The 14,566-nt window shown below is 35.6% G+C and overlaps 1 protein-coding gene across 1 annotated transcript in view; it reads right to left on the bottom strand.

Annotated features, from left to right (window-relative positions):
* The window catches only part of NELL1 (neural EGFL like 1), an 883,145-nt gene that overhangs the window by 625,491 nt on the left and 243,088 nt on the right, over positions 1–14,566 (bottom strand). The window contains exon 12 of the mRNA XM_044681836.1: positions 12,324–12,452. Within this exon, the coding sequence (XP_044537771.1) occupies positions 12,324–12,452 (129 nt within the window). The remainder of the gene's footprint in view (positions 1–12,323; positions 12,453–14,566) is intronic.

Raw genomic sequence — 14,566 nt, 5'->3', positions numbered from 1 at the left:
AAATTTGATTTTATTAAAATGGCATAGCAAAAATAACTCAAGACTAGAAGTTCCGAAGACTAAATTCCTAATTCAAACTCTATCAATGGCTTCTTATATGACCTTGGGATTTGTTCCACTGTAAAATGGGGAGGCTGGCAGTATATTAGATGAGATTGATAGTATCTTTCAACTCTGGCAGTCCCTAGCTTATGGAACCCAATTTATAAATGACTAATACTTATAATGGCTTAACATGTCCTTAGCCACCACTTCTTATGCATCCAATCCAATGCACCACTGTCTATAACATTATTTTTATGGAATATGTACAACTTATTTGTCTGGAATGGACTGACAGAAATGAAAGAATGAGGATGGAGAATGGTACAAGAAAGATATTTAAGATTCAACTTTCTTAAATGAAAAGAACTAAGTCCAAGAGAATTCAAGTGGCTGACAATAGTAGTATCAGTTTAGAAACCAAAACCAAGGTGGACTGACTTTTATTCTTATTGCCTTAATTTCATGTGGCCTCTGTGACTTCTTTACCTTTTTAAGTCACATAAAAATGCTAAGTATCACACTTAATGCAAAATGTCTTTCAAGGAGACCCCATAAAGTTCTAAAACACTATGTACCATAAGTCAGAAGAAATATTAATGGGATGTTCTTTTAAAAGGCAAAAGTAGCAAAAGGACGTCATTGTCATATCTGGTCACCAAGTACTTTCAGATCATCTTTAGAAAAAAAATAAGAGGCATAGGAGTCACGACATAGAGGTTGGTGATAACTTGAGTCAGCAGAGACATGAGAGCTGAATAGTAGATTCAGAATCAGGAATCAAAATACCTAAAGGCTAAGACCTTAGCTATTCTGGCACACTGTCTTCTTATTGCCTTATTGATTGATTGATAATTAATTAATAGATGGAAAGAGGTAACATTCTCTTCTTGCTTAACTATTTTGTGGGGAGCTCCATATTGCTTTGTTAGGGACTCTGGCTATTCAAACATTCCTAAGTCATCATTATGCAATATTATCTTTATTCACTTGTGTCAAATAACATTCTCTATCTTCCTAGTATATAAGCTATCAGCACCCTACTCACTTCCTTAAACAAAAATGGAACCCCATTTTTATTTTTATTTATTGTTGTGTAATACAAATTAAATACACTTTAATAGGGACAAATATAAAATCTCACATTGAGTTTCTTTATTTTTTACTTTCTTCTTTTATTTTAATTTTTTAAATATTTTTCCTTGTTTACATGATTTATTTCTTTCCCTCTCCTCTTCCCTCCCCACTCCCAGAGCTGAGAAGCAATTAAACTGGGTTGTACAAATGTTATCACTTGATACCTGTTTCCATATCATTGATTTTTACCATAGAACTGAAACCCCAAATCATATATTCATATAATCACGTGATAAGTTGTCATAAGTTTTTCTTTTGCATTTCTACTCCCATAGTTCTATCAATGTGAATAGCATTCTTTCTCAGAAGTCCTTCAGGAATGTCCTGGATTATCATATTGCTACTACTAGTACAGTCCATTGCATTGGGTATGGAACCCTATTTTTAGATGCCAGCACTTCCCTCCATCTTCAACCTTGGGAAATTTTCAACTTTAACCAGTTTTCAAATCTTTGCACTAGACAATGACTAACACATCTAAATTTAACAAAACATCTGACAAATAGTAGCATTTATTTTTTTTATTTTTTATTGACTAATTAATAGACAAAAAGGTAATATATTATAGAAAGATGGGCTTCTCTAGATTATCAAAGATAGTCAGTTTCAAATGAACAAGCTGGACCACAGATGGCCCTTTTAAAGTCCCTAAAAATAGTACCGAAGTCCTACTTTTAGAGGGAAATAGCAGAGACAAGAAGAAAAATGGGGACCCATTTCACTACCCCTGGTTTTCTGATTTCCCTCTTGATATCCTTGCTAGAAAATATTGGTAGTGAGGCTGTCTAGACAGCAACTAGAAAGTGTCTTAAATCCACTGGGGATAGCCAAATGGAATGAGACTGAGAAACTAGTTCTAATTTCTTCCAAATTGAAAGATAATAGAAGCCCTCGAATACCTGTTGGAGCAACTAATAAAAAGATGGTGCTTGGCTCCAGGGAACAGTCACTGACATTAACTGATAAAGTCACCAAACGTGACCTCAAAATCTCAGATTAAAAATAACATTGCATTGCCCTTAAACTGTTAAATAGCTTCATGGTATCCCAGGTAAGCCGCCTCATCACCCTCATCTTGTTTTCCTTTGACAGTCACTTTCAGTCATGCCTAACTCTTCATGACCTCATTTAAAGTTTGCCATTTCCTTCTCCAATTCATTTTACAGCTGCTGAAACTGAGGCAAACAGAGTTAAGTGACTTATCTAAGGTTGCAAAGATAGTGTCTAAATATGCATTTGAACTCATGTCTTCCTCACTCCAGACCTAATGGTCTATCCACGCTTAGTGCCCAACATTTCATTTTTCAGATGAGTCACATTGAAACTCACATTCCTATGGCAAAAAACTCCATTGATTTAAGATCCAATAGTCACAAAAATGAGCCTAGGATGGATCTCATAGGAAATGGATCCTCCCTGCAGGATTCTAAATCAGTGGATAGCTAATAGTAGTGTTTTTGTACTCCAAGTTAGCAGTCACCAAAACACAATTTGGAGCCCAGGCTCCAGGGATTCTAACACTGCTGTATTTTGGTAATGTGTGCATGAATACCTGAAACAAAATGGGAATTTCGGATTATCTTTAGCTAACTAGGAATACACTCTCATAGAAACATGGAAATTTAGCCTTGGGAGAGACAGAAATGATCTGATCCCATCCCCTACCCGATTCAGGAATCTCCTTGGTAACATCCTTCACAACTATAACCCAGTGTCTGCTTGCATATTTCCAATGACATGAATCCCATTGTTTCACAAGTCATCCCACTCCAATTTGGAACAGCTTTTAATTGTTTGAAGCTTCTTCTTTATATTGTATTCAGCAGAAGTTTTCTTTCCTGTAACATTCAACTACGGATCCTCATTCTGTTCTCTAGAATTACATGAAGAAATCTCATCTCAATTATAAATCCCTTCAAATATTTGAAAATAGCAATCATAACCCTGAGTCTTCATTTTTTCAAGCAAAATTCCTGGTTCCTTGTCCCTTCACCATCTCCTATTCTCTCTCCTCTGAGTCTATTTCAGCTTGTCAATATTTGATCTCAAATATGGTACCTAGAACTGGATTTAGTACTGAAGGGTTGTTCTGACAATGTGGTGTGCAGTGAAATTGCTACTTCTCTTACCCTTTATATTATTCTTTTAATGTAGTTTAAAATCATAAGACTGTCAAATGGCACCTCTCTGCTACACCAAAAATTCCATGAAGTTTATTGAAGGTAGTCAAGATGACATCAGGAGTGCTCCCGCTGACAGGAGTTGGAGTGAACCTCCTGTCTCATAGACCTTTTGTAATTTAGTGTAGGCAGAGGCAGGTCAAGGTGACTTTTAGATGACAGAAGGAATAGAGACACTCTGTATTTGAGTTTGAACGTTGAAAGACCACATGCTGCCTTTGAATGTGACAAAGTCAAGCCATGATCTTTGTCTAACTTGACTCCACACCTGTCACCAAGCATTAAACCCTTAAAAACCTATATGCCACCTTTTCCCATTGTAATGTCCCCAATAGCCTCCCCTCCCCATTAAAAAAAGTATTTCTTTCCCAGGAGTCTTCATTTTTACTACTATTATAAATCAGCACCAGTTCCCATGTCCAGACTCCTTATTTCCTTCTCCCAGTACCTATTATTGCTAGACCCATATATGCACACTACAAAAATTCACTAGACCTTAGGTTTAGGGGAGAAAGTATTTTCTTCCCCCCAACTCTCCAGAAGGGTGCCCAATTCCAACTGGGGATCCATAGGACCTGAACTATTTCTACTATCTTCCATGAATGCCTAGATAGATGATAGGGAGGGAAGGAAAAAAGAAGGGAGATATATTAATAGCTAGTTCCATAGATAGCTAGATGATAGATAGAGAGACATACAAACAGACTAGATATACAGACAGACTTGATAGATAAACAGACAGACAGACAGATAGACAGACAGACTTGATACATAAATAGAAATACAGACAAGATAAACAGACAGACAGATAGATATAGATAGATAGACAGACAGACACAGACAGATAGATATAGATAGAGAGGCAGACAGACTAAAGAGAAAGATAGAAAGACAGACAGACAGACAGGCAGACAAATGGATGGACCTTCTCAATAAACCCAGGTTGGCTTAGCTATCTTATATTGAGGTCTATATTTCCTTGTTTGAGATTTTGGTTATTTTAAACCTTCCTAAGTTATCATTATGAAACATTTCTTGATTTACTTGCGCCAAAAAACATTCTCTATCCTCCTCAGGTACATGCTAATATCAGCACATTAATCACTTCCTTAAACAAAAATGAAATCCATGTTTAGATTCCAACACCTTCCTCCCAGATCTTTGAAATTTTTCAACCTTATCCAGCAACTTGCATTTGTCAACTGCTGAGTATTTTACATAAAGAGGTAATTTAAAGCAGTAGCAAATGCATTGAATTTGATGCCAGAAATCCTGAGTTTAAGTTCTGGATATACTAGTTGCTATCTAATATGTAAAATTTGGGGTTGGGGGGGTAAATAATTTTACCCCCTCGGCATCTCTTAGAGTTTTTGAAAAGATTAAATGAGTTTAATGGAGATTTAAAAAAACAATCTTTAAGTTCTAAAACATCATGTAAATATAAGAAATTAAAGACATGAAGATAAGTTCCACATATGGTGAAGTATCAATGAGAGTACTTTTTGGTGATAGCAATAATGTAGGAGGCCAATGTGGTACATAAATAAAAAGAATTACTCCTGTGCCATGAGAAACCACTAATATTAGTAATTAGGAGAAATATGTTAAGGACTTCTATGAACTAGCACAGAGGGAAGTAAGTAGAACCAAGAATACAGCTTGCATCATGATTAAAATGACATGAAAATGACACTAAAATTGTTGCTGTTCACTTGTGTCCAACTCTGTGACCCCATAGACTGCAGCTATCTGTTCAGTTTTCTTAGCAAGGATATTGAAATGGTTTGCCATTTCCTTCTCCAGTGGGTACAATGGATTCTTTTGTCTGGCAATCAGAAGTTATGTACCTTGTCCAGGGTCACACAGGTAGGAAGTGTCTAAGACTGGATTTGAACTCAAGTATTCCTGATTCTAGTCCCATTGCTCTTAATCACTAGGCCATAGCTACCTCTAGACATTAAAATAGCTAACATTTATATAGCACTTTAAGATATGCAAAGAACTTTACAAATGTCATCTCTCTTTATCCTCATGCTAACTCTGGGAGGTAGAAGCATATTATCTTCCTATTTTACAGATGAGGAAACTGAAGTAGTCAAAGATTAAATGGCTTGCACAGGGTCACATAGCCATTAAGAATCTGGTACTAAATTTGAATCCAAGTCTTCCTAGGTCCGGATTCAGAGCACTGCCCATTGTGTCTTCTAGGTGCTTCTTAGATGAACTCGGGAAATAATCACAGATTTTACTACATGAGATTACTATAAGGATAAAAAGAGACAACCTAGATGAAAGTTTTATTTTGTTTCTTCCTATTCCCCAATAAAATGTAAACGTCTTGAGGGTAAAGACTTTTTAACTGCTGTGATCAATCTTGATCTCAGAGGACAAATGATGATGTCTAATTTCCTAGTATAAAAGTGGGGACTAAAAGATAAGAATGTTGCATACAAGGGACAGTTGGTTTTATTTAATTATGTTTCATTGATACAAAGGAGGGTTTAATGTGGGACATAACAGGAAATGACTGATATAAAAAAGGTATCAATAAATCTTTTTTAAAGGGAAAAATAAAAATGTGATTTGAGTTATATCAAAAAAATTATAAAAGATCATTAAGCATAAAGGGAAACAAAGCTATTGGCCCTTGTAATTTGGTTAAAATAACTGATTGATGTCATGATGCTTAAAATCCTACTAATTTTTATACTTTTGGCAAAATGACAGAATACCTGTATCTCTTTGGCAGAAATGTAGATTCAAGCTAAGAGTCTATTTCTTAAAAGTATTGATATTTGATGGCCCATTAAGGAACCTATACCAAGTGATAAACTAGGACAATAAGACTTGGAGTAAAGAGGGTATTCTGACACCCTCACCTAATATATCTCCAGGAATTAATTCAAGGTTTAGAACTCAGGTAACTTTGTTCATCATCCATACTTCCCCTCTCTTCTTACCTTTTCATTTGATTCAAAGGAGGATTCAACATCCTTGGAGAATAATTGTGTTCTTGCCCTGACATTCTATACAGATTATAGGAGTGATGTATATTGACCATATAACTGTAATGTTGCCTATTTAAGGCCCTTTTTGTAGGAAAACTTATTCCTACCTATGGTTCCATCTTAAGCCAATATAGCATGACAAGAGAAAATATAGAGACCAAAAAGTTCCCATAAATCTAAGAAATACAGAGTGAAAATATAATCATAGATTTTATATCTGGAAGGGTATTTTGTGATAATGGATTCCATTTTATAGATGAATGAACTAAAACCAAGAGAGGTTGACTCATTTGCCCAAGGTCATGATATCAACATTTCTCTCCTTTGCTGAATTCCTCCTCCTTAATGGGGGTAGAGGGCTTAGACCCCTTAGCCAATCACAGATCCTAACTTATCCTCAGGAAAATAATCTGGTTTCCCAGAAGCAGTGTCGGTGCTCTGAATGAAGATGCTTATTATGACTTCCGCCCCAATCTTCAGAGCCTACCATTTCTATAGAACAATGACTTTCCAGTCAAAGAAGAGGGTTGAGGGCACTTGGCCAGGGCAATCTTTCTAATGGCTGGGCACACTAATGTAGACCCTACAGTTGATTATTGGATTTGATAATGGACCAATTAGGTGATCTAGAAGAGACAGAAATTGATTCCAATAATCAAGAGCTTTCTCTTTATTTCTTCCACTCAGTTTTTTGAGACCTTTTGTATTCAAGAGATGTTATAGTTTAATGAAAAATATAGTAACCTGAGAAATCAGTAAACCTGGATTCTAGTCTTGACTTTGCTACTTATTAGTCCTGTAACCTAGGGTAAATTGCAAATTCTCAAAGGCTTAGTGGTTTCATCTGTAAAGTAGGAATCATGCAAGTCCCCTTGTATATACCAGAGGGTTATTATAAGGATAAATCAAGACAACCCATGAGAAAGCTTTTTCTTACAGTTAAATATCTCTACCCCCAGTAAAATGTAAGCTCCTGGAGGTCAGGGATTTGTTTGTTTTTGTCTTTGTATTGTCAACACCTGGAACAATGCCTGGTATATAAGATTATAGGATCAAAAATTTAAATCTGGAAGGGACCTAAAAAGCCATCTTATCCAACTTCTCCTCATTTTGCAGGTGAGGAAACTGAGCCTCTGAAAAGTTAAATGACTTACACAAAGTGATGCAGGTAGTAGCAGAAGTGATACTAAAACTAAATCACAAGAAAAGAGAACTAGAGTTACAAGGGACTTCAGAGAACATTTTTTTCTTAACTCCTTCATTTTACAGATGGGAAAACTGAGACTCAAAGAGTTAAGTGAAAACTTCCCTGACTCACAAAGGTAATGTCAGGTGGGATTTGAACCTAGATTTTATGACTTCAGAGCCAGAGTTTTCTTCCCTATACCACACTGACTTCCACACATTCCATTAGTCTTGGAAGTCCCCCTCAATGGCTATAAAAGTAGAGAAACACTGTAAATCCCCCCTTTTTAAAAAAGAAATATGTTTATCTGAACTCAACGTCTAGATGATCAATATTTAAGAAATAACTTTGAGATCAGGATTTAAATCACACTCAATTTAAATTCTACTTACTTGCAGTATGACAGCAATATTAGCAGATCAGCTAAGCTACTGAACTTTCCCAATTTTTACAAGACACTTCTTAAGGTCTGGTCATTGTGGAAAATGTCACAAAGGAAAACATACAGGTCCTGCTGCCTCTGGATTCATAAGACACTAAAAAAACCAATCCAAAGCACTTTTCAATGCGGGAAATGCTCCTGCCTGATTCGGATAAGACAAAATGAAAAGGAGTGCTGTGAATTGTATCTGAGCTGACAAAGGGCCTTATTATCCTCTATTGATTAGCTAGGAGCACTGATACTGTCTACAGTGGTCTCTTCTGCAATTGCAGTGGTATAGAAGGAGTGTCTTAATATAACATATCTCAACTGAGACCCTAGGAAGTTAAGGAAAATGAAAAGGCTTTTGTGCCTATTTTTTCCACTGAGAACAGGAAGAGCCTTCTCGAGAGAGAATCCCAATAATGTATGAAATATTTTGTTTTAATTGCCAAGCCAGTCTTGTTCATCAGGATATCTACAATATGGGTCCATTTTCTTCTATTTCAGTGATTTTAAAAACAACCTGTCTGTAGGGGCAGTGAGGTGGCTCAGTGTATAGACTAGAGATGAGAGGTCCTGTGTTCAAATCTGGTCTCAGACCCTTCTTGAGCCAAGTCACTTAATCACAATTGCTAGCCCTTACCACTCTTCTGCCTTGGAACCAATACTTAGTATTGATTCTAAGACAGAAGGTAAGAGTTTTAAAAAAAATAATAGTAATAACATATCTATGGCCCCTCTCTAGAACCTTATTCTTTGTAAGGCAGGAAAACCAATGGCATCAAGCATAACTCAGACTCCCCAAGTTCTTTTTATGTTTAGTGGGCTTCTCTGCTACCTCCAGGCTGAGAAAGTGTATGGAAATGAAGTCAGAGAAACAGCCAAAAACTAAATATAGCAAGAAAAAGACCATAGAAGTGGGATGAACTTTAATAGAGACACAGAAATGGGTCATATCCCTGCCACAGGAGTTGAGTCAGACAAGTCTGAGGAAAAAGAAAAACACAGGATTTATAGTCAAGTGCTGGACACTGATTCAGAGAACGCTACATAAAGAAATATGTATGTTCACCTCCGAAGAAGAAACTGATAGATAGAAGATGTAATTGTATTTATACATATATCTTTTGTCAGGTGATGTCTTCTTTGGGGACAGAGTGAGTTATCTGGGAATTCCAGTGGAACAAACAAATAGATAAATAAATTTAAATTAATAAAAATAAAGAAATGCCCTTTGCCAATGCAGATCTACTTTTATTTGGCCACTGAAAATCTAAGAGATTAGACTGGGACCCAGATAGGTTAATTGCCTTGCCCAACATCACACAACCAATATGTCAGGCAGAGAACTTGAACTCTGATCTTCTTTGCTGCCAGAGTATTTCTCTATCCACTATACTGCTCTTCTTTTTGTGACAGAGTTGTAAATGTCAAATGGTAAAAATGAACTTGATAACACCATCAAAGAACCCCTTGAGTGGAAGTCACAGAGGCTGCAGCCATTCAATGTCAGTCAAAGGCATTTCTTAAGGGACTATCATATGCCAGACACTAAGGATACAGAAATAAAAGATAGTCCATGCTCTGATTGAAGCTTACAACCTAATGGGACCATCTCTCCATTTTCCATCTCAAGTATTGCTTGGTTTGAACTTCAAACATGATGAACATGATGAACTTTAAACCCAGGATAAATTCATCCTCTGAAATCTCATCATTTTGCTGTTATCTCAGCTTTAGATACTCAGCACCCTTCCAAGTCCTTCAGCCTCTTCTCCCTTCTTTTTGGGGGGATAGAAGAGAGCATTAAACGATTCCAAAAGCTTTGTTTTATTAAGGGCTGGAATCTAGATATCTTAACTAACTCATCACTTTCCATCTGGAGCCCTACTTGTTTGAACCCCACAGAACATGAAGGAGGGGGGACCCCCGCTCTGGATACTCCCTGGTTATTCCTCATCTCTCAGTTTTCCAGTTTCCTTTTGTTTGAGGATTCATTTTAATCCTCATCTCTGTGTTTTCCAGTTTGTATAAGGAATCATTTTGCATGTATCTTCAGTAGATTTTAAGCTTCCTGAAGGCAGGGACTGTATCTGTTATTCTTATTTGTATCCTCAGAGCATTGCACAGTATGGTTATCTGATGAATGTTAATTGAATTTAGAATCACAGTTCTATGGATTCAACCATGGTCATTGGGTTGCTCTTACACTAAGATTATACAATCATTGATTTAGAGGTAGAGAGATTAAACCTCTAGGATCAGCAAGTCTAACCCTCTTATTCTATAATTAAGAAAAACTCAGTCTGTTTGGCCCTGGCAAGTGACTTAACCCTAATTGCCTAGTCCTTTCTGTTCTTCTGTTCTAGGATTAACACCGATGAAAATAAGGGTTTGGAAAAGAAGAAAAACTAAGGCATAGGAAGGTTAAAGTCACCAGAGCAAGGTACCATTTGTAAAATTCATCAGAGGCAGAATTTGAGCACAGACTCTGCCTCCAGAGCGCCTGATCTTTCCACTGGGCCACTCTGCCTTCATTTGTAAGCAGATAGATAGCAAAATAGAAAAATCAACAAACCACATCAAGACTTCCAAACAAATTGCAGAATCCATGCCAACAACTTTCTCTAGGATTCCTCTTAGAGGGTAACTAAGGGAAGAAGAAGGCTAACTCTAAGGGAAAGGGAAAGTCACTTAACCTCTTAGACATTAGTCTAAATATCTGTAAATTGAGAGGGTACTAGATAGCCTGTGTGATTCTCTCCAATCCTAGGTCTATAATCCCATGAGTCTTGTGAGTACTATAAGCCTTGTGCTTTTTTTGGAGGGTGAATAGGAGGAGTGGTCGAGTGTTCAATATACTCTGTGAGATGAATACCTACACCAAAGATTATGAGTAACATTGTTGATTTTCTGATAGAAAATACACCAACAAAAGAGTTCCAAAAAAATAAAAAAATTACATTAATGTAAATAATCTAACATTAGAGAAGTAGTAACCACATTTTGAGGATCAAGGAGCCATGAAGTCTAGGAAATATTTATGTACTTGCAAAAGAAAAGATTCAGCAAAAAATATTAGAAGAACTTGAAAGTTAGTAACTAGCAGGCAAAACTGAAACCTGGTGGGTTCGGTTGGCCAGAAGATGAATTTCTCTAAGCAAGAACAAGTCTATAAAACTGAACTACCAAGAAAACCAAGGGTGAAGGAGGACAACTATACATCAGTTGCCATTACAATGCCTGGAGTTAGCGGGAAAACTCTTCAGAGAGGGAATAGTTAGGATGATTACTATAGACCAAGAACTTAACACCAGCTTAAGTAGTAAAAGAAAGAAAAAAAATTTCAGAAAGATTTCAAAATAATGATCATGAAGACTATCTTCATGGGAGGTGTTAAGTTACTGAAAGAATAATGTCATGGCATTGCAGATTTTGGCCATAATGAGAAAATGGTTAGAAACTCACCACTATTGGTAACAATAAATATTAAATCAACACTAGACAAATATCCAATGCTGTTGAGAACATTCAAGATATCTTTGCCATTTTTAACCAAAGCAGGAAAAACATATTTTAATATGAACAGCCCATCTATTATATTCTAAGTAGTAGAATAGAAATATTATTGGCTTTGGAATCAAAGGGACAGGTTGTACATCTGAAGTTGAGACACAGTACTGAAAGATCCCAGAGCTCAAGACCTTTAAGACTAAGGTTCTTAGGCTTCTCTATTTCTAACATTTAAGGTGCCAAAGAAACTGAAACATATACCAACTGCTTAGAACATTTTAGCAGGGTCTAAACATTTTAGGAGGTTCTAAAAAGCAAATACTAGAAGAAAAAAATGATGATAAATTTTGCCCTTAAAGATGTCAAAAATTTAGGAGACAATAATTACCATGACCGACCACAAAGGGATCCTTCCAAACATAGGCTTATTTCAATAGATATTCATCATGGACTACAAGGAATTGATACCTTCCTCCAAATATATTGATATTTATTTTTCTCTTGATTTAGCTGAGGCCAGACAACAACAGCACACAGATACTCATCAATCTCTCCATTCTGTCATTGCTTTAGCTTTCCTCTAATCACCCTCATTTGTGTTAGATTTGTTTTAAGCAGTTCAGAATAAGATGGAACATAAGATACTGGAATATCCCAAGATATAATTTCTATTTGCTTGGCACCTCAGGTATGCAGAGGTAACCCCAAAGGAATCATCATTTGGAACAGCATAAAATCTGAGCCCTGTGACAGCTTCTTCCCATCAATCTTGCACTTGACATTACATTTCTCAGAGGTTTCACAGAAATGACTCTGTTAAGTATTGTGTTTACCTTCACAGTATGCAGAGTCTCCTTGGATAGAGATATAACCACTCTTGCATTCACAGGTTGCTTTAGTGTTCCAGTTTTTGCACTCGGAATTTTCACCACACTTGGGTCCTTCTGCACAAAAGTTATGGCCTGAAAAAGCACATCAAAGTCTCATATTAGGACAAAAGAGAGAAAAGGACCTAAAGAATAAAAATGTAAAATCTTATACATATATATAAATACATGCACACACATATATATGACACAGATATAACTGATGTTATCCCCCATAAAGAGAATTAGAAAATCCTAGCCTTACCTTCAGTAAAATATCAAGAAAAAAATAAATCCACAGGAATACATTTTTATATAATACTACCAAAAGCTAGAAGGAACTCTAGAAATGGAAATCACACTGAAAATATCTACACAATATATAAAATACCCAGAGATTAATCAATCAAGACACCATCAAGATTTACATACAACTACAAGACACTCCAAAAATAAAGAATTTATTATTATTAAATGATTTGAGGCATATTTTTGCTTATGGTTGAGCTGACAAAATAATTTATAGTGGGAGAGTAGAAATAATATTGGCTTTGGCTGACAAATGCTGACAAAATAAAAATTATGATAGTTTCTAAGTTAATAAAAGACATAATAGTATATCAAAATATAAAAAGTTTATTTTGAAAAACCAGAAAAAATCATAACAAAAATTAAATCTAGAATCCTTAAAGAAATAATGAATAAAGCAAGAATAAAAATGGGTTAAAATTAAAAGAATTCAAAACTCCCTTAACTCACTATGTTCCAAATGGCTTTGCGATTTAAAAATATAGTCATATGATTTTGAAAAATAGGAGAGAACTTTCACAAATTTAGTTAAAGGACAAATTATGAGTCAATCAAGGGACAGAGGAGATGATAATAATGGGGGAAATAGTTGTTAGCCTGTATTAAAAGTAAAAAGTGTTGCGCCAACAATATCAATGCAGCTAGAATAATAGAAATTTTAAGGGGAAAGAACTTTGAAATAAATATATCTGGCAACATTCTGATACCCCCAAAGATATTAAGGATTAACTTAAACATAACACATATACCTATATATGAGAAATACAATAATAGATAGCTTTTATATAGCACTTTAAGGCTTACAAAGTCCTTAATTTTTTTATTATTGTTTTTATAACCCTTACCTTCCATTTTAAAATGAATACTGTATATTTGTTCCAAGGTAGAAGACTGGCAAGGGCTAGGCAATGGTGGTTAAGTTACTTGTCCAGGGTCACACAACTAGAAAGTGTCAGTGGCCAAATTTGAATGCAGGACCTTCTGTCTCTGGGTCTGGCTTTTAACCCACTGAGCCACCCATCTATCCTGTATAAAGTACTCTATATGTTATTGCATTTGATACACACTTACCCTCTGAGGAAGGTGCTATGGTTACCCCCATTTTAAAAATGAAAAATCTATGGCTAGGAGAGTTTAAGTTACTTTTCCCAGGGTCATAGAGCTAGTAAGTGGCTGGGAAAGAATTTAAACTCAGAATTTCTTGGCTCCAAATCAAGTATTTTATCTGCTATGCCATCAACCTGCCAAATGATATAAAACCAAGAGCTATTCCCCAAGAGAAAATTGATGAAATGACATGAATAGCTTTAAAATGTATTGTAAATGATCAACTTCCATACAAAAATGTTTCAGATAATTAATAATATGATAAATGCACATTAGAATAACTCTGAAATTTAAGTTCACACCATCTATTTGGCAAAGAAGATAAAAGACAGAAATAGTCAATGTTGGAAAGGAAAACAGGCACATTAATACATGTTGGAAGAACTATGAAACAAACCAACTGTTCTTGAAATTAATTTCAAATATTGCTTTTAAAAAGTCACATATTCTTTAACCCAACTGAGCATAAAGAGGTCAAAGACACAAAGAAAGGCTCACTACATACCAAAATATGTTTTAAAAACTACTTTTAGTAGTTTCCAAAATGACAAATAATGTGATCATTAATTGGGGAATAATTGAACTATATTATGGTTTATGATTGTGATGGAATATTGTTCCTCTATGAGGAGAAATTCAGAGAAGTATGAGAAGAACTATATAAATTGATAAAGTTAAGGAGAAAGAACTATTAAGGCCTTCCACTAATGCTATATCATCAAGTTATAGCCTCAGTTCCCATAAAGGCATTCTCTCAATCTCATAGTGAGAAGGAACAAAGGATCACAATCTCA

The sequence above is a fragment of the Gracilinanus agilis genome, chromosome 6, assembly GCF_016433145.1.
Source record: "Gracilinanus agilis isolate LMUSP501 chromosome 6, AgileGrace, whole genome shotgun sequence".
Lineage (NCBI taxonomy): Eukaryota > Metazoa > Chordata > Mammalia > Didelphimorphia > Didelphidae > Gracilinanus > Gracilinanus agilis.
This window is presented reverse-complemented; position numbering and strand designations above follow the sequence as displayed.